This window comes from Astatotilapia calliptera, chromosome 2 (assembly GCF_964374335.1).
Source record: "Astatotilapia calliptera chromosome 2, fAstCal68.1, whole genome shotgun sequence".
In the NCBI taxonomy this organism is placed as follows: Eukaryota; Metazoa; Chordata; class Actinopteri; order Cichliformes; family Cichlidae; genus Astatotilapia; species Astatotilapia calliptera.
In genome coordinates, this window is record NC_137423.1 from 33,191,178 (window position 1) to 33,217,918 (window position 26,741).

The following is a 26,741-nucleotide window of genomic DNA, read 5'->3' on the forward strand; positions in this document are numbered from 1 at the left end:
GTAAATAGAAGATTAACCTGAGGTTATAACAATCACCGTAATACAAATGTTAATGTAATGTCAAAAGCTTCAATAAATGATCAATGCAATGCTTGTTATATGATTCTGATGTAACAATAATGCTGATGCTAAAATAACAGTAAAACACCCCCTTTTTATCCCGTTTATAAACTTGACACATAAACGTTTATCCATGCCTCTTTTACTTTTATTTCCCCCTGTTTTCCCCTCACTGACCATAGCAGGGGAATCTATGTTTTGATTCAGCCATGAATGCAGCTCACCTGATTCATCACTGAGCCCCACCGTCACTGGTGTCTGACAGGGTGGCGCTGCATATTCTTCCTTTAATGTCACTATTTTCAATCTGTTAATTAGAGTGCTTAAACATGAAGTAGACTACATCCACAACAAGTCAATACAGCTGTAAATGTGGCCAATTATCAATCTATTACCAATCAATAACAAAAAATAGCTTTTATTTTATGCATGCTTTTAGTCAACCACTCACCCAGAGGATCTCCAATCCCAGAAAATTTCTTCTCCTCATTTAATGAGTCTGTCCTCCTTCCATGCCCTGGTAACTGGTCCATCCAGAGCCATATCATCTCGAAATATACATACAACAAGCCAAACCACACGTTGGTCACACCAACCCTTTTCCGCCCTGAAGATGTCCAACATGGCGTCGGACATCTTAGTCTGGACTGTCAAAGGTGCCTTTAACGCTGACTGTTCCGACAATCCATTTTATAACATTTCCTGGTCAGATTTGACAATCTCTGCACCAGGGTTTTAATAGTTTTGCAATTTTCATTAGTTTGTATTTTTATTCAGCTTCGACTTCAGATTTTCAATTTTATATCAGTTGTAATTAGTTTTTACCAATTGTTTGCTAGTTTAGTCTAGTTTTTATTTTCTGAAAATCCTTAGTTTCAGTTATAGTTTTAGTTGTTGACAAATTTAAGTTAACGGGTCCAACCGAAGAAAGTCCAACTTTTTTGTGATCAATTAACCAGTATCAGCCTCTAACTGTATCTGGCCCAATCCCTAAAGTCCCTAACTCAATTTAACAGTGTCCAAAAAAGCGCAGATACCGTTCCAAACGGTAAAGTGGTGCAACCACTAGTTATTCTGGAGTGCCCCAAGCTCCACAGTGACCAACTGACTATCCCTCAAAGAGGACAAGGCCTAGACGTCCCCGACCTTGGCAAGCGTTACCTCTGAGCACTGCGCTTCTTAGCAGCCTCTAACTGCCGTCCTATAATAATTTATAACACTTTGAAACAGCAGTCAACTCCTCGAAACAAGAGTATGACTGAGGCAGGTGCAACTTAGTGTTCAATGGAGCCTCTAACTCACAAAATGACCAATTCCCTACCAAACTACTTGAGCCTCTAACTGCATTAAACACTTAGCAGCCTCTAACTGCATTAAACTCATGAGATTTTTTCATCAAAATCAAAACAGGCCTTCTCCAGTAACTTCAGTGAGTAGACTTTAATTTAATCATGTCCAATTTGGCACACTTTGGAAATAGATTCAACAGGTAGTGCCTTACCTTTGTATAAGCCGGCTTATGCCCACTCACGTCAGACCACTGGCTCGTGCCTGTCCGTTCGACAACCTCGGACCGTCCAAACCTCCAACTTCCACCCCAATACCACAGGACGTGCCCCCAAACTGTTACGGATTCAAATATTGGGGATGGATACAAGAGGAAAAACCACAATAACAACACTGGTCCGGCCGGGTTGAGTCAAACGATGATTTTAATGATCACACGCGTGGGAGATGGACACCGTACGCAGACAGCATCAGATCTCAAAATGGTGGAGCATTGATCAAACTCTTATAGCCTCTAGTGGCCCCCACCTTATCATAAAAGCCTAAACATTCACATGCTTTCTCTCACACAGCGCCTAAGCTACGACCTTGGCTCCCTGTTTATCTGCTCCTGCTGAGATGGGGCAGAAAACTCCACTATGTTCTATTCTCTTCTAATCAGACAAATAAGGCGATGACTTTCTGCGAACAGTATTTCTTATAACTCAGCAGTATAATGCATCATAAAACAATATCATTCATTCACAATAAATCAGCAATCTAATGTAATGCAAATCAGTTTAACAAATGCAATAGTTACCACCTTCTTCTAATTCAGGAGAATAATGCAAACTAAAACTACATAATAATTCACAAACTTTAATTAGGGGTCTAACATGGCATAAAATAATATTATAATCCCACATAATGTTCCACATGCATGTAAACTAGTGACAGGAGTGCTCTTACTATAGTAAAGTGAGAAAGTGATATTACTATAACTAATGTGATATGATTAAATATGTGACTAATAGATGAGAAAAGAAATCTGCCACCACATTCCACCCTTTGTGATACCACAATTAAGAATTAAAAATAATTAAGTATCGTATAAAAACACATGGAAATTTCTTTTTTGTACATCAACACCATTGTGTACTCAAAGAATTCACAATGTGCATCTTCCCTATAGTCAGAAGGAAACAACAAATTCACATTTTATGGTCATCTTCTCTCCATCTAAGTCTCCACCCTTTGTTCGAAGGATGGAAGTTATATCATAAAAGAAAACACAATATGAGATGATATTGATCATCATTATCTGCAAAGAAAACTTCAACCTTAGTTACATCAAGCTGCTCTCTCATAAAAACCCATTGTTAAGATAAGGAAGTTTTTCAGTGTGTGATATATCTTCCCACTTTATAATTAAATCTCCCAATTTATTAACTGTTTCTGTAAAAGACCCTCATCCCCCATGTTATTAGGGATTGAGGCACACATGCCTCGCCAAACATCACACACAATCCTTTGTGCCATTTGCTTTGCCCTGTCCAGATGTTTGCCATCAAGGACAGTGAATATGTCTGAATCTGTAGGTACCACAAACATATACTAACACTGATGTTAGTGCTTCTCGAGTTTTAAAGTAAAACCCAAAAGTAGCCATGAATTTCCACACAGCCAACATATATCAAACACTTCTGAGCTACATTTTACAACAGAATTATAGCTCTTTCCTCTCTGTCTATGCAGTGTACTGTACTCTTTACTATTGTAGAGCCATCAGCCCGTTTAAAAGGTGTAAACCTTCTCAAGGGCATTTACAATTATCTTTACTGTTCCTACACCAGTGATTGGGGAAACCAAAACAACCACATTTAACTCTCTAAACCACCTCGTTTAGGTGCTTCCAGCATGTTTGAGGTCTATCAAAATCCCTCAATGAAATGTGATGAACCAAAAATCCTATCTTTATGGTGTCAAATGTGTCAAAATTGAGTACACATGTCAAAAGAACTCACAACTGTTGTTACTGTGTTTACTCAGACAATGAGGGCCTAATGCACTTACGCATCAGGAACTGACATGTGTTGCGAAATCAGTTTCACCCCGGTTCGTTTTATTCCTCGAAACTTCCAGAGACGGCACCGGAACTCAGTAGTTATTTCACAAAACCTTTATTCATCTTCATTTAAGCATGCACTTCTAGAAGGGAAGACGAGGCCGATGTCCCTCTGCAAAATCTTCACCCCTTTGTTAGTTACAGCCAGCTTTATAGAGGCGACCCTATCATAAAACCCCCATGGTGTGCTCCAAACTCTGTCTGTGTGTATGCACGAGCACATGAGTGCCTGTGTGTGCGCGTACCTGTATGTATGTGTGAGTGCACGTGAGTGAATGTATGTGCGTACCTGTATGTATGTGTGAGTGCACGTGAGTGACTGTGGGTGCGTAACAGTTAAAGCACTGTGGGTGTGTGTCTCTATGTACGTGACTCCCTGCCGGTCATAAAAGTCCATCTCCCTTCCAGACCACAGTTATCCAGTTACAAATGTTGAGACCCCCACCCAGGTATCCTCTGGGGAATTTCCACTCAGCATTAACTCCTCTTTGTCTTACTTTCACAGTTCAACTGGGGGAGGGTCTCCTAAAATCTACTCCTAAGTTCATGACACAGTCAGGCCTTTATTTATATCCAGGGCAGTGTCACTGTCTCACAATTCTATATCCTATCTAACACATTCCTAAACTCTAAAATAAGCTAAACATTCCTACACATGCTAGATAATCAATCTACCTACCCTACAAAATGCGCACAAGTTGCTGTAAAACTTGCATGCTATAACTACTCCAATCACTTTTACTCATGCTCAGAACTCTAACAGAGTTTGTGATGTTCGGAGAGTCATGTAAATGCATGTCATTTATAAAATGATTATTAACGTCACACCAACGACCACCTTAACTTAAAAACACACTAAGCTTTCCAGGGAAACTGATTGGCTGTTTAAGCAGGTGTTATCTGCATTCATTCGCTGATCCCTCTTAGGTGCCACAGAGTCTCACTCTTCAGTCGCTGAGTTGGAGCTTGGCACTCCCTTGTTGGAGGAGGGCGCTCTTTTCACCCCTCACCCTCTCGTTCCAACGCAGCTTTATGGTTATTGCTGTGGTTCTGGAATCTTCTCATGATGACTAGTAGGGCCCCAAACCGCACGACCTTTGACCTCAACCACTGCCTGGGCTGTCAGCTCTGCTATGAATGGTCCCTGCTTCTTGCTGGGTCTCTGAAGACTTCTGATCAGCACCCAGTCTCAGTCAGGAGATTCCACCCTTGGGATGATTTCTTCCAGCAATACTCTGGCTGCTGCACCTGTATCTCTTTACTAGGAGGAAAAACTTCTAACCATTTGGAAAACATGTCAACCATCATCAAACCACATTTTCCTTTCAGTTCAGTGAAGTTTACTTATAGATCATCAAAGCCTTATCTGAACATGGACTTAACCCCCCTGTAGAGGTTTAATACCTGTACATGAACTGTTAATCCCACAAATCACAGTAAAAAGCCATGGACAACATCAGGGCTTCTCCTCCGGAGTAATTTCACTTCAGCCCTGTAACCCTGTGTTAAAGAATAAAATCAGCATTAATGTCATGTTAAGTGGGCTCTAACTCTTGGCTCTTCCTGGAGCCTGCATCCACACCACAGTTACCTAGAAACCAAAATCGGTGAGTAAATACAAACTTCACACTTACAAACAACTGTAGGGTCATAAGAGTAATAAGGCATCCAACACCACTTACAAAAGTGCGCCATATGCAGTTTATTTCCCCCAAATCATTAAAACACTACTGTTACCATAATTTGCCCAAATCATGGATCATCCCATGTGTTTAATTAAAACTACTGTAACCAGTAACTTTTCTTAAGTAATGTCACTCACTTGTTTTCACACTTTGAGCTCAACACCTTAAAATGAATAAAGATATGATAATGAGCCCCACACTAAGATGTTCTGTAATCACTACACAACCTGCTTCATTTCACTCATGTCTGCCTGTGTGATGCCAGAACCCTTAGAGAGGAAAAAACAAAACAAAAACCATTAGCCAGTGGTGTGTCCTCGCAGGTCGGGCCTGGATCAACAGATTCCAGAGGTGTTGCTGTAAATCATGTGGTCAACCTTCCTAGTCTGTGAAAGGAGTGATACTGATTTTAACACAGTATGTGTTTCACATTGAATACACATTTTCCCCCTGTAACATTTAACATTTGATTGATTGATAATACTTTATTTATCCCGAGGGAAATTGGGTTAAGGCTGCCAGCCGTGCCAGCACCATCTTACCCTTCCAACCATACATACATTACACAAAACATCACATGGGGAAGACAGGTCAGAGAGGTATAACAATGGAAAATGCACCACATGAGGAAAGATAAGGAGAAAAAAATAACTCTCCCCAGACTGAGCTCCAACATTGAGATCAGTTTGAGAACAGGAAAAAAAACACCTCTGCACATAGCACATGAAAAAACTCTTAATGCACCAAAGAAACGCATGACAAGCAGCAGGGGTGGGTAAAGGGTGCAGCATCGGAAGGGAATAAGCATAGAAGGCGTTTGGAAAGGTGTGTGTGTGTGTGTGTGTGTGTGTGTGTGTGTGTGTGTGTGTGTGTGTGTGTGTGTGTGTGTGTGTGTGTGTGTGTGTGTGTGTGTGTGTGCGTGCGCGCGCGCGCTAGTAGGCAGGTTTAATGGCTGTGTGTGCAGTGGAGCTGCAGATTCAGTAGAGCATGTCCTTAAACCTGCCTTTCCTTCACATTTCTCTGTTTATGTGTGACATATTTAATATCATTTTCATCACTACTTATTAACACTTTCCCTCTCTTATTCTTCAATCCACATTTTAACACATCTCTTTCCATCACTCTTGGTTATACACACACACACTTCTCTTTACTGCATTCCTCAGTTTCTACACACTTTATACTGCATGTATTCTTTCCCATATTTCTGAAAGAGAAAAGAAAATCATGCAACCAAAACCTGGATTTGATCCTGCACTTACCACTGCAACAAGAATACCCACTTGAATATCCAAACTGAGTTTCTAGGAACCTGCACCCAATAATTGCAGCTGTAAGGAAGCGAGGATTTCCCCGTCGGTCCGATAGAAAAAGTCCTCCCAAATCAAAACAGCTCACCGTTGCAGATCCTTTGCAGTGCCTCTCTTGGTTCTTTTAAAAATTCCTGCATGTGTGATTCGGTGAAGCATACCCCCCGGTTCTCCCTTTTTGAAAACAACGGTGGGACTGAGGCAATTTTACCTCAGGATGGCCAGTCACCGCGTGCCCGTGATTCAGCAAAACTCACCGGAGGAATCCTGCCCGACAACGCCAAATTGTTGTGGAAAATTGAACAATAACCTCCAACACACCCAGCGAGCTTGATTTGAAGTGGGTTTGATAAACACATTGCAATGTGGAGAGAGCATCCCAGTGAAACACTAGGACCATCTCTGAATTGTGGCCACCGTCCTTACATCTTATATACAGAGACGCAGACAAAGAACATTCCACAAACTCACACGTTGGCCCCTCTCACGGGGGAGCTATACCTTCTCCCTCAGAGAGAATTATGACCTTGTTTTCTGCTTGGCCGTCACCTAAGGATTTACATCCCTGATACGCAGAAGGAGTCCCACTATCTGTTTAATGTCTCCCATTACAATGGCCTCACTGTGTTAACGTTCCACATGCATGTAAACTAGTGACAGGAGTGCTCTTACTATAGTAAAGTGATATTACTATAACTAATGTGATATGATTAAATATGTGATTAATAGATGAGAAAATAAATCTGCCACCACACGGTCTAGGTGCATCTGGTTCAGATATAGCGCTTTCTCAATGAAAGAAGCCAAGTTTTTTCAAAGGTTATTAGGTGTGCCAGTGGCAGTTTAGGGTCTGACCAGTTTTATTTGGTCTGAGGTCTGTTTACACCCTGAGTAAGGCTCAAGTTGTCTTCCTGAAAGGGCTATAACTGAGTTCAAGGATGCAATTCCACGGTTATCTCCTTCGATGTCATGTGCCAGCACAATGCAGAGCACTGTTTACGAACCTGGATACAGTGGCTCCCCTGAAAAAAGCCTGAAATCTTTGCTTGACTCCCTGGTATAACTGTGCCTGGCAAACCTGCGCCTTAAAGCAGATAAAACGTAAGCTTGAGAGGAAATGGCATCTCATTAAGTTAGAGCTTCATTTAGCCTGGAAAAAGAGTTTGCTGCCCTTGCAAAAAGTCCTGGTTGAAGAAAACAAGAACAACCCCAGGTTTCTTTTCAGTACTTTATCCAGGCTGACAAAGAGTCAGAGCTCTGTTGAGCCAAAAATTAATTAAACGTTAGCTTGCTCAGTGCAATGTTCAATACTGTTGATCACAACATTTTATAACAGATTATAGCATGCTGTAAGAATAGTAAAATAATAAATGTACTGTGCTGCAGTGGGTTGAATCATATTTATCTATTAGACTCTAATTTGTTCATGTAAATGGAGAGTGGAATCTTGGAGTCATTTTTTTGACCAGGGTATCTCCTTTATTTTGTATAATTTAAAAAATGTGTTTAATTATTTCTAAAATTAGAAACATCCTGTCTCAAAACTAGTTAATGAATTTATTACTTCTAGGCTGGACTACTGTAATTCATTAGTATGTGAAATTAAAATATTTTATCACAGTAATGCTGACTTAAAAAAAAATAGTGACGGTTTATTTCAGCATGTTGGCATCACAAGTGAATAATCTGATAACAAAAATATCATCACAGCCAAATCAACATACCCAGTGTACTTTACCACTCAGGCTTTGAGCCATCAGGCAAGTTTTTATGTTGAACCCTGCCCAATAAATGCCCCTGACAGACTTAACTCCAACTCTGACCCTCAAACTGGCTTTTGAAAGAGTATAAAATATTAGGGTCAGCTAAAAAGTTGTAAGTTTGGAAGATTTATTGTACATCATGGGTCTAAATAAATTCTGACACCAAATATGCTGACAAGAGAACTTTTTTGTTTATGTGTATTTTATCTTTAGTTTATAGTGCCAGTTGACGTCAGTCACACATGTAGCCTAGACAAGCAGTTCGTGAAAAAGCGGGAACAAGGTCATAACTGTTCTTATTTCAAAACAATATTTTTACATATTTATAATATTTATACATAAACATTAAGTGAATAGGGAGTCTGTAATCTGTAGATATAACAAGGGTTACCGTGTCCACAAACGGGTTATCATAGATACAGTATGTAAAGTAATCATATTTATACTCTTAAATAGACTTCTTCACTGATGAATTAAAAATTCTGAGCGAATTACGTGATTTTGAAATCATGTGACATTCTGAAGAATGAGTGCTGCTCTTTTATGTTTTTTGCTAAAGCATAGGATTTTGATTGCACTGTAACAATGTCTATATTTTAGATTGCATCGCAACTTTTGCAGAAGTCAAGACTCTAAATACTCCTTCAGCCACAAATCCATTAGCTAAAAGTTGAAATTCAGTAAAACCTTTATCTGTCTCATTTATTAAATCTAATTATTTCCTCTGGTATCGCTATTCCTAAACAGGCACTTTTTTCTGCCTGGAAATGATCGTAAATTGCTGGTTCCTTTGAGGTATGTGAGGAATGAGAAAACCTGTCCAGCCGTAGATTTTTTTGTGTCTTATCTACAATAGGCTCAGCCCCCTGTGCCACAAGGAGACTTAGACTGGTTATGAGACAAACAGAAAACAAAACAGTCAGGCAGAGACAATAGGAACGCAGTCCTGGAAAGGGTTCAGAAAGGTACCAGAATACCCACACTGCCACCAGCTAAGCAGGTAATTAGTGTTTGACTTTGATTTTCATTGCTTAAACCTATCACAGTTAGCAAAAGCTTCTGTCTATATTTGCTGCAGCTGTTGACTGTAAATCAACTAAGCTGGTCTGATAAAGCAAGCGTGTGTTTTAGTTTGGCACTTACTGGTGACTAAGATTTAAAACAAAGTAAAAGTGTAAAAGTTTACAAATAATTGTCACTGTATCACTTTTTAATCTACACAGAAAGGTCACTCAGATCAGGTTTTACTGCTGCATTATCACATCTATATTATGCCAAAATGCCTTGATATGGATTTTATAAAATTATTTTTAATAGCTTTCATGACAGTTTGTAACAAGTTTTTGTAACAAGGTGAAGGTAATGCTTTACATGTTTACTGTTCCCAATGCTTTTCCTTGAACGCAATGTTGGAGAATAATTAGATATATCCTTATGAAATAACTACTTCCCACCTAACCAGTACTCTAGATCAGTTAGGTGTTTTTCAGTTGCCAAGGCTTTTTGTAAATTATGCGGTGTTCACTCTGTTTTCTTTTTTTGTTGCCTCTATGATGGTGTGATAAAGAGAGGGAAATCAAACAGGCAGACTTTACACTGTTAAAACTTCCTCTGAAATAAAACAAGATTTTAGAGCTGTGAACTTTGTTCAAAGATGTACCTCTTAATGACTCCTTTTATTAATAAATGCAAATTGTGTTATTTTTGTTCTAGCTGTTACTGTGAGCAGGCTCTAATGTGATAGGTGAGTGAATCTTTTAAGGTTAACAGAGTTGAAAGAAAAAATGCACCCAAATTGCTACAGGCAGGCTATGGCTAATGTGTCAAAGTGTCTAACATGTAGCAACAACCGTCAAAATCATTTTTAGCTGGGAGCTCCTCCTATCAGTAAGGTCTAGCAGCAGAGCCAAGCCAGTGGATATTTCTCCGGAGCTTTCTAGAACGTATAGAAAAATCCTCACATAGGAAACCGGTTTCCTATCCTCACATAGGAAACTCTCAGTAAGAGAGCTAAGGGCTGTAAGGTGGCCTTGACATGCAACAGTGTTTGTGGTGGTTGTGTGAGTTTGACTGTGGGAGTATGTTGTGTGGGTAAGCTGCAAACAAATTTCCCTTTTTTTGGGATTGATAAAGTTGGACTGAATCTGAATAATAAACTATGTGACACCGTTTTCAAGTTCACAAGACAAATAATTAGAAGCAAAGCAACGCCCACATGGTTCGTGTGTGTGTGTGTGTGTGTGTGTGTGTGTGTGTGTGTGTGTGTGTGTGTGTGTGTGTGTGTGTGTGTGTGTGTGTGTGTGTGTGTGTGTGTGTGTGTGTGTGTGTGTGTGTGTGTGTGTGTGTGTGTGTGTGTGTGTGTGTGTGTGTGTGTGTGTGATATACCTCCTGCTGACCAAAGGGTCATAAAAGCAGGAGCAACATCACAAGAAGCAGATCTTCCAGATAGGATGTATCTGCAATAAAACATTACAGCCCCCCCACCCACAACCTCGAGAATCTGGGGGGGGAAGGACAGTGGAATTCCTTTCATCAGAGTTGGCAAGCGTAAAATGACATGAATGATTTAACAATTCACTCTAACAAGTTCTGATGAAGGTTTTCTTTTACCTGCCATAAACTGTCACCTAAATAGCACTCCCAAAATCACAAATAAACGAATAAATGTCCCTTTCCAATCGTTTCGAGTATCAATCATTGAAAAACTAGTGAAAATATAAGAAGATTTAATGGAACCCCCTGATCTCAATCACACTCCGTCTTTAACCAAGTGAGGCCACTCCTCTGTCTCTCTAACTGATCCTATTTCTTGATTTGAATTAATTCTGCTTTCTTGATGATATTTTAGGATAGAAGATGATTCTGTACTGACTGAATACATTTTTAACCGCTTTCACTAACTTAATAACTAGTAAACAGTAAAAATAAATGTAACTAACATATGGTCTAGTATTTAGAATTCTGCTACATTGGTTGTGACTGTCCTGACAGCTTATTCATCTACAGATATCAGTTTATAGAGCTGTAAGTATAATTACAGTTTCTTTTTTCCATTTCCAGCCTTGGTTTTCTGCACACAGTTTTGGAGACATGCCAATATAAAACTAAACTATAGCTGAGTAATTCAACCAAGAGGGAAAAGTCTTAAAAACAAACCTTACATTGTGAAGGAAAATTCCAACCCCAATCAAGAGCTATTCCGGGAGTTGTGAGAAACTGTCAAACATTTACTAAAATCTAATCAAACAGTAGCACCCCAGACTGCCCTTGACTGCCCCACCCGTATCACATTACAACTGATAGTTCATAGTTGGAAGCACAGTTTGTAGGAAATGTTAGGATTGAACTAAACATTTTGCATTTGAAAAACAACTTATTAATTTATTTATTTATTTTCATCAGTGGATCCACGTTTTGCCAGTCATCAAGGCAGCACACAATGGCTCTGAACATCCCAGGGCTGGTGGTAATGGTGGTCTTCTACCTGATGGTGCTGGGCACTGGTCTGTGGGCCTCGATGAAGTCCAAACGGGTGCAGAAAAGCAGCCAAGCAGCCCGGACAGAGGTCACTTTGCTGGGAAACAGAGGGATCAGTATGGTAGTAGGAGTCTTCACAATGACCGGTGAGAGTGCATGTTTGTAGATATTTGGCTGTTATTGTAGCCACTTTCATTGAGTGAAACTGTGTAAGAACATTGTGAAGCACAAAATGAGTATGTTGTTGCATGAGCTCATCACAGTGCAGCTTTTGTAATAGAACAAGTTAAATTCTCTTCTAACTCCACCAAAGTAAATAGTTAGTAAAGTAGCTGGTGAACAACAACCTGTCTCTCTTTAACAGGGAGTCCCCCGTTTGACATTCTTTCAACAAAAACATGTGCAGCTATTAAGATAAAGGGGCTAGCCTGTTCGTATGTAAAAGACAACAAACCTTTCTTAATACGGTTATTTTAAAAAATGTGTTGTTGTGCCTAATTTATTACATATTACAGTGAAGTGGAACCATTAAGCTTAAGTCGGGCTTTTTTTTTTTTTGGTTTTTTTTAAATTAATATTCCTTGCTTAAGTCAATTTTTTTTTTTTTTGTGCAATTGAATTCCTACATTTTGAGTTACACTAAGACACAGTTAAAAGAGAAAACAGATGTTTTTAAAACTTCATCTCATGTGCAAAAGTGTTCACACCATCAATTAACTGCTTATCAGTAGGCAATATTAATTTAGAAGCCTCTTTACCTGAGCCTGAAGGTCACGGTGTAATTCCTCTATGTGTGTTTGTGCTGTGCTCTCTGCAGCTACTTTTGTTGGCGGGGGCTTTATCGTTGGTCTGACAGAAGCAGTGTACACACCAACTATGGGGCTGGCCTGGGCAGTCATGCCATTAACAGCAGCCCTGTCTTTTATTGTTGGTAAGAGTTTTAATAATAACACCATTACCTGTATAATTTCTGCATTTGCACATGATTTCCCATTTTCTGACGAAAGCGGCTCATGTGTGCGTAAGGTACTACACTACAGACTTTAATCATTATGATTTCCTTGTCACATACTTGGTTACGCCTACAAATATCATATTCATCTGAACTATTAAGTAACATCTACAAAAACGACCTTTTTCAAAGCAAGGTTTTTATTTCTAGATATTACTTTTAATGTCTAAATCAGGAATGATGTGTTTTATAAGACAAAGGCGTATATCTGTGTGGAAAAATATGATTTCTATATGATTACTTTAAATGTGTTTTACATAGGAACGCCACAAATTTTCACAAACACTTTTTATGCCTCTAGAGGAAGCTGTGCAAAATCATAAGGAAAAATCTAAAAACCTACCTTTTCTAAATTAGGCTTTGAAAAATACAGGCCAAGCATGTCTTATAAGGAAGTGGGGACACATCTGTGCAAATTAGCGTAAAATGTGATTCGCATAAGACTATGAATGAATCTTAAAGAGGAAGTCCACTGATTTTCAGTAGTGGATGTGAAGAAATGTGTTCTACCTGTCGTTAAGGTGGACTTTTCTTTGCCAAACCAATGAGAGAAAGAAAATATGTGACAATGATGGACCCATTCCAGATCAAGTATGGAAAGTCAATAAGTGGAGCTCTGTCCGTGGCTCTGTTAATTTCTGATCTAATCTGGGTGACAGGAACTCTTATCGGCTTAGGTGAGTGATACCCACATAACTTTTGTTTTCCTTCTCTAGTAATAAGACCTGCAACTGAATAATTTCCAGGATAGAGACAAGTGTTTTAAGTTTGGCTGCTATAATAGTTTTAACTGCATCCAAAACACCTATACAACAAACTAGTATGATAGTATTACTGTAAGTCATACTGACACATGCTGTTGGTGTCATCCTAAAGTGACTGAACTCATTTTCCTAAACTGAATGAAGGTAATTCTGATACATGTGATTCTGTATCATTTACTGTGTTACTTTTATAGGAGCAACAATAAGCGTGGTCCTGGATTTATCCTACGCCGTTTCCATTTGGATCTCTGCTGCTGTAGCCATCATATACACATTAATGGGAGGTCTCTACTCTGTAGCCTACACAGACATAATACAGCTAACACTCATTTTCTTCAGTATGGTGAGTTCACTTGCATGGGAAACCACATCCCTCCTTAATAAAATATAGGGAAACTGTGTTTAATATAAATAAAAGAGCACAATTAATGTAAATACTTTAATAAAGCCTGTATGGATTTGAAAATACATGAAAACTTAGTTGTTGTTGTTTTTATGGTTTTTTTGTTTTTTTTAATTTGATGGCACTTCACTTTAAAAAAAAAAGTAATATATGCATTAATGTCTCCAAACTCATCAGATTGTGTTTATAGCAAGTTGGATGTTCCCTCTGCTCCTTGGCCATGAGAAATACAAGATCTGTGGCTTTGAAAAAAATATATATCAAACTTTTATTTATGCACCACAGGAGAGGTTTTCTTTCTATCCCCTTAAATTATATTAAACATCAGTTTTGTCTTTGTGAGTTTTGATCTGTGACTGATGGTGCTCACTGGACACAGTTTTCAGACTTGAGGGCCTGAAGGTCTTTAATCGTTTGTTTTCTGGCTCCTCTAGATTCTCCAGATTGTCTGAATCTTCATGCACATTATGTACTAAAGATGATGAAACTGGCAATTATTTGAGCCGTTTCCCTAATTATACATTTCTCCCTTAACTGTAGTTGCCCTCGTCCCACCCCTTTTTTTTTTTTTTTAAGCGTGTTGTAGCCATTAAATTCTAAATCAGCCTATATTTTTTGAAAAACAGTAGATTTTAATCTGAGGTTGAAAGGTTAATCTTTATGATAAATGGTTCTTTACCTTCTGGAGCATGTGTGCTGTGATTATGCACCTTTTCCTCAGCAGCTTTGATTTATCCCAATGTCAAAAAATACACAGCGTTAACAATGCCCGTCTGGGCCATAAACAGTTCGCAGAAGAGACTCCTAACCACAACAGTTTCAACTTACTGCTTATAATACAGGATTGGAATGGTTTCCAATATATTGCATTGTATTTGTATTACAATTTTACAGTGTTTTTACATTTTGCATCCCAAACTTTTTGGGAACAGGGTTTTAATATAGGCAAATCTAATGTGATTGTGAACATTGTAACTTAGTCTTTATGTCATTGGATCTTCTTCTGTTCTGCAGTGGCTCTGTGTCCCCTTCACCTTAATGAACCCCCACTCTATGGACATTACTAAGACTGCTTTCAACTTTACCTACCAAGCCCCCTGGATTGGTTCTGTAGATAAAGAAAGGCTATGGAGATGGATTGATAATTTCTTATTATTGGTAAGGCCTGCATTTATTTTTATTTAGGACTGAATTTATAAAAGCAACAAACACAGAAAAACATTAGCAGTTGCAGAGACCAAGACAGATTTCTAGCACTAGTCTCTTGATGGGTATTAAAATATCTAAATGTTTTTAAAATAAAGGTCACTAAGTACAAACAATCATCCAAAATAAACTATGTGAATGACATTAACATGCTTTGCAGCATTCTTTATTAGCACACACACGGTTGCTGTTCAATCTGCTTTAAAGTGATTATTTAAGTAATTTACAAAGTTATCAAAACTCAAACCAAGCAGTGACTCGCCTATAAATGGATCCAGGTCAGAGATGGATCAATGAGGTTCATAAACAAAATAAAGAACAGGGTCTCCCTTTAAAACCAGAAAAAACTAAGGATATCAATGTGGACCACGATATTCATCTTAGAAAACATGAGTGGAGAAATTGTGGTTAACAAGTGAACTCGATCAAGTTACATTCAACAATATTCAGTCATTCAGCATTAGGCCTTCATGGGTATGAAATTGTTTGCATGATGTAAGCCTAATGATGTAATGAGGGGGGGGTAAAGGACATAGTTTTCATTGAATTTAATGATTATTAATACTAAAACTATAATTAATACTAGAAATGTTCATTTACATTCAAGAGACCTCCGAACAAGCACTGAAACTCCAAATAGACATAAACAATTAGTCTGACGAGAAACAAATGAGCAAATGTTTCAACCTATAATGTGTACTCCATGTGAACATTATAAACCTAAAGCACACAAGTTAACTCAAGATGAAATAAACAGTTTGTCATTTGCTGAGTGCTAATAAAATACACATAATTAGAGATACAACTAAAGTTGAGAGATTATAAACTAAAACAACATTACCCTAATAAATGACTAACTAACAAAATGAACGGCTAACTGTCACACTGTCATTTGTTTAAGGCTTTAGGTAACCTTGGATATCAGGACTTCCACCAGAGGACTCTGTCAGCCTCCTCATCAAATACAGCCAGGATCACCTGCTTTATTGCAGCTCCACTTATTTTTGTACTTGGAATCCCATCTGTGTTGATTGGAGCAGTCGCAGCATCAACAGGTACAACAACAGAGAAATATATTTAATAAAATTGTTAAAATATATTTTCATTTATTTGTACTTTTTATGTTTTTATGCCAGATTGGAACATGACCTTATATGGCTCCCCATCCCCCTTCAAGCGAGGAGACGCTGGTCAGGTTCTGCCAATTGCTCTGCAGTACCTCACTCCAAACTACATCTCCATCATTGGTATTGGAGCTGTAGCTGCTGCTGTGATGTCCTCAACAGACTCTGCACTATTATCTGCCGCCTCCATCTTCTCATCCAACATATATAAGAGCATCCTAAGGACCACAGTAAGAGACCTGAAAGAAGAAGATTCGAGTTGTGGTTATGTCTTTTCTGGTTCAGTTTCCAGATTTTATTTTATTTTGGGGTTTTTTTGCAGGCATCAGACAGGGAGCTCCAGTGGGTGATCCGTGTCACTGTGGTCCTGGTGGGCGTGGCTGGCACATCGCTCACCTTCCTAAACAACAGCATCATGGTTTTTTGGATCCTGGGCTCAGACATAACCTACACCATCATGTTCCCTCAACTAGTCTGCGTCCTCTTTTTTAACATCTCCAATGGTTATGGCTCTATCATGGGCTTGCTAGCTGGAGTGTTGCTGAGATTGCTCAGTGGTGAACCATCCATAGGGTTACCTGTTGTCCTTCACTTCCCAGGTTGCACTCTTGAACATGGCATTTATGTCCAGCGCTCTCCGGTCAAGACTATCTGCATGTTATCCGCTATCTTTGTTACTTTGTTGTTCTCCTACCTGTCATCACTGCTCTTCAACAGAGGATTGATTTCTGAGAGGTGGGACGTATTCAAAGTGAAGGCCAACAAACGATCACAAAAATTAACATTAATGAGCAATGGCATCATCGAAACAGACAAGGAGGAGAAGCCTGATGGTCAGAGTGAAACTGAACTAATACTAACCCCCAGTCAGTTGGAGTGACAAACTAAATGATTTAGTGGGATGCAGATGTGTTTTTAGAATAGAATAGCTTTTTATTGTCACTGTTACAAGAACAATGAAAGGCAGTTTGGCATTTCTCCATGTGTGTGAAGTACACAATAGCGTAAGTATTTACACAATAACAGAAAAAATTTACATTTACGCAAGAAAGATATGTAGAAGTTATACATACACGCACATACATACATATATGCATCCGTACATACATACACACATATATTTCCACATACACGCTTACATTTATATACATACACATACATGCCATCTAACTAGTAGGTGCATTGAGAGGTGCAGTGTGATCAGTGATATTGCACATTGAGAGTGTGTGTGTGTGGGGGGGTGCTGTTGGAACTATATTAGCTAAGGTTATAATAAATATAGTTTAAAGAGGTAGGGGTGTTGGTTGCATTGAAGTATAAATAGAAATACGATTTACAAATAAGGTGTAATGTCCATGAGTGTTGGCAGTGCAGTTATCCTCCAATCAGGGTCAGAAGGCTCTCGATGGTGGAGCAGTAGATGTTTACGAGCAGTCTTTGGGGTAATTGGGCCTGACGTAGTTTCCTGAGGAAGTACAGCCTTTGTTGTGCTTTCCCTACCTGGTGGGAAATGTTTGTGGACCAGGTAAGGTCGGCCGAGATGTGGACTCCGAGGAACTTAAAGCTTTATACCCTTTCTACCTCCTCCCCATCAGTGTAGAGGGTAGAGTGCTCAGATCGCTTTGTTCTTCTGAAGTCGATTACCATCTCCTTGGTCTTGGCTGTGTTTAGATGCAGGTTGTTGTCGTCACACCATTGCTTCAGATGCTGAACCTCCTCTCTGTAGGCTGAATCATCATTGTTGTCTATCAGTCCTATGACGGTGGTGTCATCAGCAAATTTTATAATGGTGTTACTGGTGTGGATTGGTGAACAGTCATGGGTGAAAAGTGAGTATAAGAGGGGACTGAGGACACACCCCTGTGGGACACCCACATTCAGAATGAGGGTGGTGGAGGTGTGCTCTCCCATTCTGACGTTCTGGGGTCTGTTGCTCAGGAAGTCCAATATCCAGCTGCACAGTGAGCTGCTGAGTCCTAAGTTGCTTAGTTTATTAACCAGTTTGTGGGGTTGAACTGTATTGAAGGCAGAGCTGAAGTTATTGTGATTTATTATCACACCTTCTGTTTTTATGCCAGATATTTTGTGAAATGATCATGTTTGCCACAGGGCCTTGGAAGAATTCATGGATTCTTCCAAAGTCATCCATTGTTTATAATCAGTGCATGCTTTCTGCATGCAGTATATACATTTCTTAAAATTACATTGGAGTAATTTCTTTAAATACATTTTACTAGCATTTGTTTAACCGATTGTTACTAATGGTGAATGATACTAATATAGTGTTACTTCAATAAAATTCCTAAAGTTAGTGGGAGGTAATACATGAATCACATAATGAATATGAGTCCATTCATATGTATGAATCTTATGTAGCATTCATGCCACTGGACTTCATTTTGCTAGATGGAAGTATGAAATGGAATCGCAGTAAAGTGCTTCCTTACCCAACAAATTATGATTTGGGAAAACAATTAAAAATATTTTTGGACTTGCACTTGTGCTACAATCAGCTGATTTCAGTACGTGTGGAACTGAAGAGGAAGATGGGGGGCAAAAGTGTGGATATGGACATTATTTTTTATTTTTATTGCACAAAGGAGAAGAGCACAGTGGGGAAAGTGCAAACTACACTAACAGTAACTGCATTATCCTGCCAACACAACTTCGGCTCTTTGCCAGCTCCTGCTAGGACAGCATGCTAACACTAAGCTAACCAAGAACCCAGAGTGACTTAAAGCTGAGTGAATCCTGACCCCGCCCAGCAGCCAGACCCTGAACTTCAGCAGGTAACATCTGTGACGAGCAGTCAAGCTGTACCTGTTTCTACCTGTTCATGTTACTAAAGTAGAATCACTGTGGAAATTACTGTGAAGTTTCTTTGCTTTGTTTTGTTGGCTTTGTGTTCACATGTAAATGCTTTGAGAAAGATCATATGTGTGTCCTTATTAGGATTGGGATATGTGTTGGTGTGTGGGGCTGTAGTCAGTAGATTTATATTGATAAATGGTAATTATGAGACTATGCGTTCCATGTAATTTTACGGAAAAATGCTGATATAATGTAAAAAGTAACAAATTACTGTCTTCTGGGCGCAATTACTTTTAGTATCAACACCAAGAGTGGAAATACTATCAATATGCACAAACGTTTCTCATCCACTCGTCTTCCATATGGTGCTTAGTGATGATGGTGACTCTCAAAGTGGAGGCAATGAGAGTTGATAATGGAATCAGAATCGCTAAATTCTTATGAATTCTAGTCGTACTACAGGACAATTTTTCACTGTGCCAGAGTCTATGTTAAAAAGCTCAGGTACAGTATGGCCTGTAGCATTGTATGGTAGATTTTTTTTGATTTTTTATTATTTTATTTTTTTTTACCTGCTTTGTGGTGGCAGGGCACTGGGTTTACTGTCAGTGGTTTCATTCACAGTCATGTTGGACCTGTAGTAACAAACACATGGTTTACTGGGATGTAGATTTGTGTTATAATGTTAGAATGAACAGAGAATTGACATTTAAAGTACCTTTAACTGTTAATTCTGAATTTAAAGCCATATGAACGTTATGTAAAATCTATATCTCGGGCATGCATTCTGCAGTATTTAAGTGTTGGTGTTAGCATGCCCACATACCACTTATTTAAATATGTTTGTTGTGCACTGATATAGGGTACTCATGTCACCACGTTCCTCACATCTCCCAGTGTTAGTATGGGCAAGGGTAAGAATCTGCTTCTTTATATGCCTTGATTTCTTTGTGCCACACTTACACATGTGACCACATGTGTCCTATTCATGACATAAAAATTCACACTAACATTTCTGCTCTTTCTTACACGTCATGAGATGTTTGAACATGCTGATATGGTAGATTATGCAAGATTTCTCTTATGCTTTTATATTATCTAATATATTATCAGAGGACCTCAACATCCTCTGGAGTGGAGGATGTTGAGGTCATTAACTCTGCAACTGAAGTGAGTTTTGTAACACAATCACACTCATTTTCAAATGTGTAAAAATTACACAATGTTAGACATTTTATAGGCAGTCACCACAAGAGATATAATTGGAAAGATACACAAATACAAGATTATAGAACTTCTAGCATTGGTATTTAATGAAAACTGTTTTCTTATTATTTTTTTTTTTTCAGTTTAGCTAGTATTTATATAGGTTCTCATTGTAAGGTAAAGATCCTACAATCACACAATTCTTATTCAAGCACTTGGCAACAGTGGGAAGGAAAAACTCCCTATTAAAAAGAGGAAGCCGCCAGCAGAACCAGGCTCAGGGAGGCAGCCTTCCACCATTGTCTCATACATGAAGCTGTATAGCCAATATTCAGAACACATGACACAAGTGTAGAAAAATGGCAAGCCTTTAATTCCTGCTCATCGAAAACTAAAAAGTAATCGCAGATCGCAAAACCAATTCAACTCCAATTGCTCCACAAAAGTTGTAATAAAACTCATCCAACAGAAGTCATGAAACAAAGACTTAAGAATAACATGTAAAAAGCAAACTAAGACGTGAAGGAATAATAAGTAGATATAGAAAGTCCACAAATGAAAAACATTGGGTTAGAGAACCCAGGACCATGAAATACCTGAAAATTCAAAGGGAAAAAAAGAACAGAACTCAGACAGGAAGCATACTTAAACCAAAAAGCAACTAAGAAAACTCTAACGTGATCATGACAGGTGAGATAAAAGACAATCTATAGGAGATTATTCCTGTGTTTAAATTTTTTTCTTTTCTTTTTTTAATGCTCTGGTATTTTGTTGTGAAGCACTTTGTGATCTTTCTCTCAAAAGTTGATATAGAAATTACATTTTCTATCAGTCTGAAAAAACTGCTATACATACACGACTAGAATCATCCGTGACGTTACATGCCAATACTGCTGGTTGTATAACATCATTGCATAATGAATAATTGGTTGACTGGCATTCAAGCACTCAGCTGATCCTGATGGTATACATTTATAAATGGTTACAATTTAAAAAATCTTTCAATTTCATGTTGCAATATGTTTGATACACGTCCTAGGTTTAAATTCGCCAGCTGGGATTTCTGTATGTTGCTTGCACACTGTAACATCAGTAATAGCTGAATTTCTTATGTAAACGCTCATTATTTTCATATAGTTATCAAATAATATTGAATATTACTTTTAATTTGTTTGTATATATTAAGTTTAGCAGCAGTAAACGCATGCTGGTTCCGTATCAAAGTAACAAACTTTGAGACCGCACTAGTACTTGGAACTGGATGAAAGATTCCAGGTGCAAGTACAGGCTTGGTTGTTTGCGACATCACTCATGTAGTTTCGTCACTTTGAAATGAATCCTTGCCCAGTGTACAATGAAATCTTTGTTCCGCTCATGCACAAGCCACACCACCACCAGTGTTTTGGCCAATTTATGGCATATCCAGCATTCTTTTTGAATTTTGTATCCTCATGCCTATATTCAGTGTTGGGAAGGTTACTTTTAAAATGTATTCCATTACAGATTACATGTCCCAAAATGTATTTTGTAACATATTCCGTTACGTTACTCAATAAAAGTAACATATTCTGAATACTTTGGATTATGTAATTTATTATCATGCTTTTATACAACTACGTGAATGTACTATTGCTGTGTGATTTATTAGGCTACTATTATTGAAGGCTACTCGGCATACCAATACCAACTAGATTTTTGAATCTTAATATAAAATGAGTAACAGTAGGGTGTATATCAGGTAAGGCTGCACTTCTTTGTGTGCGTGCGTGCGTGCGTGCGTGCGTGCGTGCGTGCGTGCGTGCGTGCGTGTGTGTGTACTAGGCCACCTAAATATTTAACCTACAGTGATACATTGAAGCAATGTTTGTGCTGATGTTAAAGCCAAAGGAGATTTGGAGCTCTACAGTTATTAAGTCAGCAGAGTGTTGGTGACTCATCATTCAGTAACCCTGATTTATAACTTTATGTGGTCTGACACTTTGTGGCTGAGTTCATGTGGTTCCGCAACACTTTCACTTTGCAGTAATACAATCTGAAGGTCGTTGAATGCTTAGCTTTGCGAATTTTGTTTCACTCCTAACTTGTTGCAATGGCTGTATCTTCTTACAGAACCATGCTGGAATCCAGTGAGCTCTTTAGAGCTACAGATTTGTTCACAAATGTTTGTAAAGACAGACTGCATGGCTAGGTGCTTGAATTTTTCATTTAGTGCTTCCATGTTAAATAGTCTTACTACCCACATAGCAACTGGAACTTCTTTGGGCAGGCAAACCTGTTTAAACCTGTTTTCCCCCTAAAAAAGTTAGGGCATTGTACAATTTAAATAAAAGAAAAAAATATATGCTTCATTCTATGGGTACTCACCAATAGATTTCATTTTAATAGATTTTTGGATTTATATTTACAGGAAAAAATATATGACAAAGATTATAATGAGAAGTGGAATGTTTTAATGTATCTATAACACACAGTGACAGAGCTTCCTTTATCAGACACTGTGAATGCCGTTTCTTAGTAGTAAGGTAACTCCTAGATTCATACAAGACTTTATAACAAGACTTGTATGGACTTGCTGGCAAGCCCATAAAAACGTTAAAGGATGCTATTTCATTCTCCTTAATGTTAGATGACCTGATTGGCGACAGAGGACAGCTAGCGGTAGCATCCTGGTGTAGCTCCTGTTTTTTCTGTTTTTTAAAATGGGCTCTTTCTTGGCATTGTGGAGTAATTGCCAAATGCAATTGTCTATTAGTTATCAATCTGAGTAGACAGAGGAATAACAAAGTGCATCAGGTAGAGCAATTTATTCAAGCAAGTCCCACATAACCGACTTTTTGTTTCCTCTCTCTCTCTCTCTCTCTCACACACACACTCACACACACACACACACACACACACACACGAGGCATGGCCAAAAAGTGTTGTGAGTCAAAAAAACCCCTATGAAAAACACTTATTTTCCCCGATATCCGATCCAGTAATTTAGGTCAGGATGGGACCGATACTGTATATCGAATCGGGCCATCCCCAATTAATACTCATGAATAATGTAGTTACCATCGTTGTGCCATGTGTGGAAAAACATACTACAAGTCATTTGATAATTAGTAATGCACATTTCTTGCAAACCTGGAATTGTTACCATTTTTTTTAGTCTGGTCTATTACTAGTGCTCTATCACTCTTGCCAACCTTCAGTCCAGCTCAACAATCCTAAAGTTGTAATTTTCCACTTGTAAGCCAGTTTTCAAAGAGGTGTGGCTTCAGCCTCATGGACGCAGCGGTATTTATTGGTATGAAGGATATGAAGTTTACACACTTTTATGGATGACAAAATTTTGTGAGAAACTTTATATGGATCACGCTGAGCAGAGAAATAAAGTAAGCGAGTACATGTCGCTGCCACTGCTTCTTTGCAGAGGTTTCAGTCTTCATTAACGGGTTTGCAGTTTGATTTGGAAAAAGAAAATGCCTTTAAATTGAGCATTTCAAAAATGACTGCTGACAGTGCTTTGCAGCTACTACGAGCCAGTGTTTTTAATTTTCATTGTACTAAAACTAGCAAACAAATTTAGACAGTTTTTACAACAAAAGATACATAAAACTAATCTTTATGCTGTTTTTTAAAATGAAAGTAACAACAGATGCAGCATCTAAAAAATAAAATGATGTTGCAGGGGGTGACCACAGACACCTTTTGATCCCCTCTTGATTTATTTTTTCTCCAGTTTAAGTGGTGTTAGCAGTACTTTTATTGTGAGTCAGTACCTGCAGCCCATCAAGGTTCCACAGGTAGTGCATCTCCTTCAGGAGCTGTGAAGGTTTGCTGCGTCTCCCAGCACAGTTTTGGGAGTGTGGAGATATCAGGAGAGGGGCTGTTAGATGAAAGGGCTAATATCTGCGCTTACAAATGATCTCCATTAAGCGTGTGTGTGTGTGTGTGTGTGTGTGTGTGTGTGTGTGTGTGTGTGTGTGTGTCTTTAGAGAGCATTAATTTGTGAAGTGAACCTACCTACACTTTTCAGATTATCTGAACAGGGATGTGCTCTGATCTGAACTATTTATTTTTCCTTTGTGTTCTGTTTGTGAGCTTTGTAATTGAGCAACACCACTCCAGCTCTACATCAGGAGGCAGGTCATGTAGGTATTTGAGAGAGCTAGTGGGAACCATTGTCTGTCTGTCTCTGAGGTAGTGAATGGTGACCCTTAACATCCCGGGCATGGTGGTGATGGTACTGGGCACCAGACTGTGGGCCTCAAGGAAGTCCAAGGGGTTAGAGGAAAACAGCAAAGCAGACCGGAGAGAGATCACGCTGTTGGGCAACAGAGGGATCAGTCTGGCGGTTGGAGTCTTCACTATGACAGGTTAGTGTGCAGTGTGTAGGGAAAATGGTGAATATGGGTGAAATTTTAATGACTATTGTTGCAGTGAGATGCATTCAGGCACTTTTATTTCCACTGAGATTTTTAAAATCTATGAATTTATGGTCACTTAATAGTCATGTTGTAACCAACTATGGAAAACTCTACAGTTTTAGTAATTTAAACATACTAATAATTAGTGTCACTGTCACTTTATCAATGCTGGTCATCATTCCCTTTTGCTATTAAAGTATTTATTTATACCTATGTTTATACCTACACTCTATACCCATACTCCATACTGGTACTCAGGTTGTTGCACTCCACTTATTGTATTATTTATTGTAGTGTTTTATTACTTATTATTCTGTTTGTTAAAAAACCAAAAAACAACTATTTATTTATTACTTAAAAAAAAAATTGTTTCTTCATTACTTGGTTTCTTTTTCGCTCCGGGACCGTGTGCACATATTTTCGTTCCACCTCATGTTAACATGCAATGCGAATGACAATAAAGCCCCTTGAATCCTTGTGTGAAAAGCCCTCTGATTTCACACGAATAACCCACTAAAGCCAAATGCATCTTCTTTTTTTATTTGTACTGAAAAACAATTATGAATCAAAGCTTGGTTGGTCTTTCTATGGCACAGGAACCATGTCGATAGATATTTTTTAAAATTGTATTTTGTTCATTTCTGAAGAAATGCTCCTTAAAACAGTTAAAAATGGCTCCTACAAGCTGGCCTGAGGCTGTTGGGTAGGCTGTTGCTTTAGATTTGATCTGTCCCAGCCTGCATCTGAGTTTTGCTATTAAAAATAAATTAATGGCATCAGATTTTAAGTACTGTAGTCCTTAATTGTAATTTCTTTTTAAAGGGTTTAGGTAACCTTGGATATCAGGACTTCCACCAGAGGACTCTCTCAGCCTCCTCATCAAATACAGCCAGGATCACCTGCTAGTCTTCATACTTTGAATCCCATCTGTGCTGACTGGAGCAGTCACAGCATCAACAGGTACCACAACAGAGTCAACAGCAAGTGTAAAAATATGAATGAATTAATATGACTTTATATAACATTTTTATGTTTTTATGCCAGATTGGAACATGACCTTATATGGCTCCCCATCCCCCTTCAAGCGAGGAGACGCTGGTCAGGTTCTGCCAATTGCTCTGCAGTACCTCACTCCAAACTACATCTCCATCATTGGTATTGGAGCTGTAGCTGCTGCTGTGATGTCCTCAACAGACTCTGCTCTATTATCTGCCGCCTCCATCTTCTCATCCAACATATATAAGAGCATCCTAAGGACCACAGTAAGAGACCTGAAAGGAGAAGATTCGAGTTGTGGTTATGTCTTTTCTGGTTCAGTTTCCAGATTTTATTTTATTTTGGGGTTTTTTTGCAGGCATCAGACAGGGAGCTCCAGTGGGTGATCCGTGTCACTGTGGTCCTGGTGGGCGTGGCTGGCACATCGCTCACCTTCCTAAACAACAGCATCATGGTTTTTTGGATCCTGGGCTCAGACATAACCTACACCATCATGTTCCCTCAACTAGTCTGCGTCCTCTTTTTTAACATCTCCAATGGTTATGGCTCTATCATGGGCTTGCTAGTTGGAGTGTTGCTGAGATTGCTCAGTGGTGAACCATCCATAGGGTTACCTGTTGTCCTTCACTTCCCAGGTTGCACTCTTGAACATGGCATTTATGTCCAGCGCTCTCCGGTCAGGACTATCTGCATGTTGTGATTTCTGAGAGGTGGGACGTACCCAAAGTGAAGGCCAACAAAGAATCACAAAAATTAACATTAATGATCAATGGCATCATCAAAACACACAAGGAGGAGAAGGTGGTCAGAATGAAACTGAACTAATACTAACCCCCAGTCAGTTGGAGTGACAAACTAAATGATTTAGTGGGATGCAGATGTGTTTTTATGGTGATTTATTACCACACCTTCTGTTTTTCTGGCAGAAAAACAGAAATGAAGGACTTTGGAGGAATTCATTGTTTATAATCAGTGCATGGTTTGTTCCTGTTTATGTTAAGAATCTGTCACTGACTTACTTTAAAAAAAATACTTGAACCTTCTCTTTTTAGCACTTATATACCATTGCTTAGAAAAGGTTGTAGCTATGCAGCTTACAGCTGTTGCACACAAATACT

At 38.7% G+C, this 26,741-nt stretch overlaps 1 protein-coding gene and 1 pseudogene across 6 annotated transcripts in view; both read left to right on the plus strand.

Moving 5' to 3' along the window:
• Window positions 1-17,220, plus strand: part of LOC113006914 (high-affinity choline transporter 1-like) — a 20,745-nt gene extending 3,525 nt beyond the window's left edge. Inside the window, exons 2-11 of one of the 5 annotated variants that reach the window (XM_026143172.2) lie at window positions 9,066-9,209; window positions 9,923-9,953; window positions 11,612-11,832; window positions 12,504-12,617; window positions 13,220-13,375; window positions 13,657-13,805; window positions 14,880-15,023; window positions 15,973-16,126; window positions 16,208-16,425; window positions 16,518-17,220. In XM_026143172.2, coding sequence (XP_025998957.1) covers window positions 11,649-11,832; window positions 12,504-12,617; window positions 13,220-13,375; window positions 13,657-13,805; window positions 14,880-15,023; window positions 15,973-16,126; window positions 16,208-16,425; window positions 16,518-17,075 — 1,677 coding nt within the window. In that variant the 5' untranslated portion in view covers window positions 9,066-9,209; window positions 9,923-9,953; window positions 11,612-11,648 and the 3' untranslated portion in view covers window positions 17,076-17,220. Of the gene's footprint in view, window positions 1-9,065; window positions 9,210-9,922; window positions 9,954-11,611; window positions 11,833-12,503; window positions 12,618-13,219; window positions 13,376-13,656; window positions 13,806-14,879; window positions 15,024-15,972; window positions 16,127-16,207; window positions 16,426-16,517 lie in introns of those variants that run through there. The other 4 variants (XM_026143203.2, XM_080289326.1, XM_026143182.2 and 1 more) reach the window with 4 other exon arrangements.
• A 7,211-nt stretch (window positions 17,221-24,431) lies between these two features.
• Window positions 24,432-26,623, plus strand: LOC113006967 (high-affinity choline transporter 1-like; annotated as a pseudogene). The gene is made up of 4 exons (XR_013912467.1): window positions 24,432-24,576; window positions 25,457-25,587; window positions 25,672-25,889; window positions 25,982-26,623. The product of XR_013912467.1 is annotated as a high-affinity choline transporter 1-like (transcript).
• The last annotated feature ends 118 nt before the right edge of the window (window positions 26,624-26,741 follow it).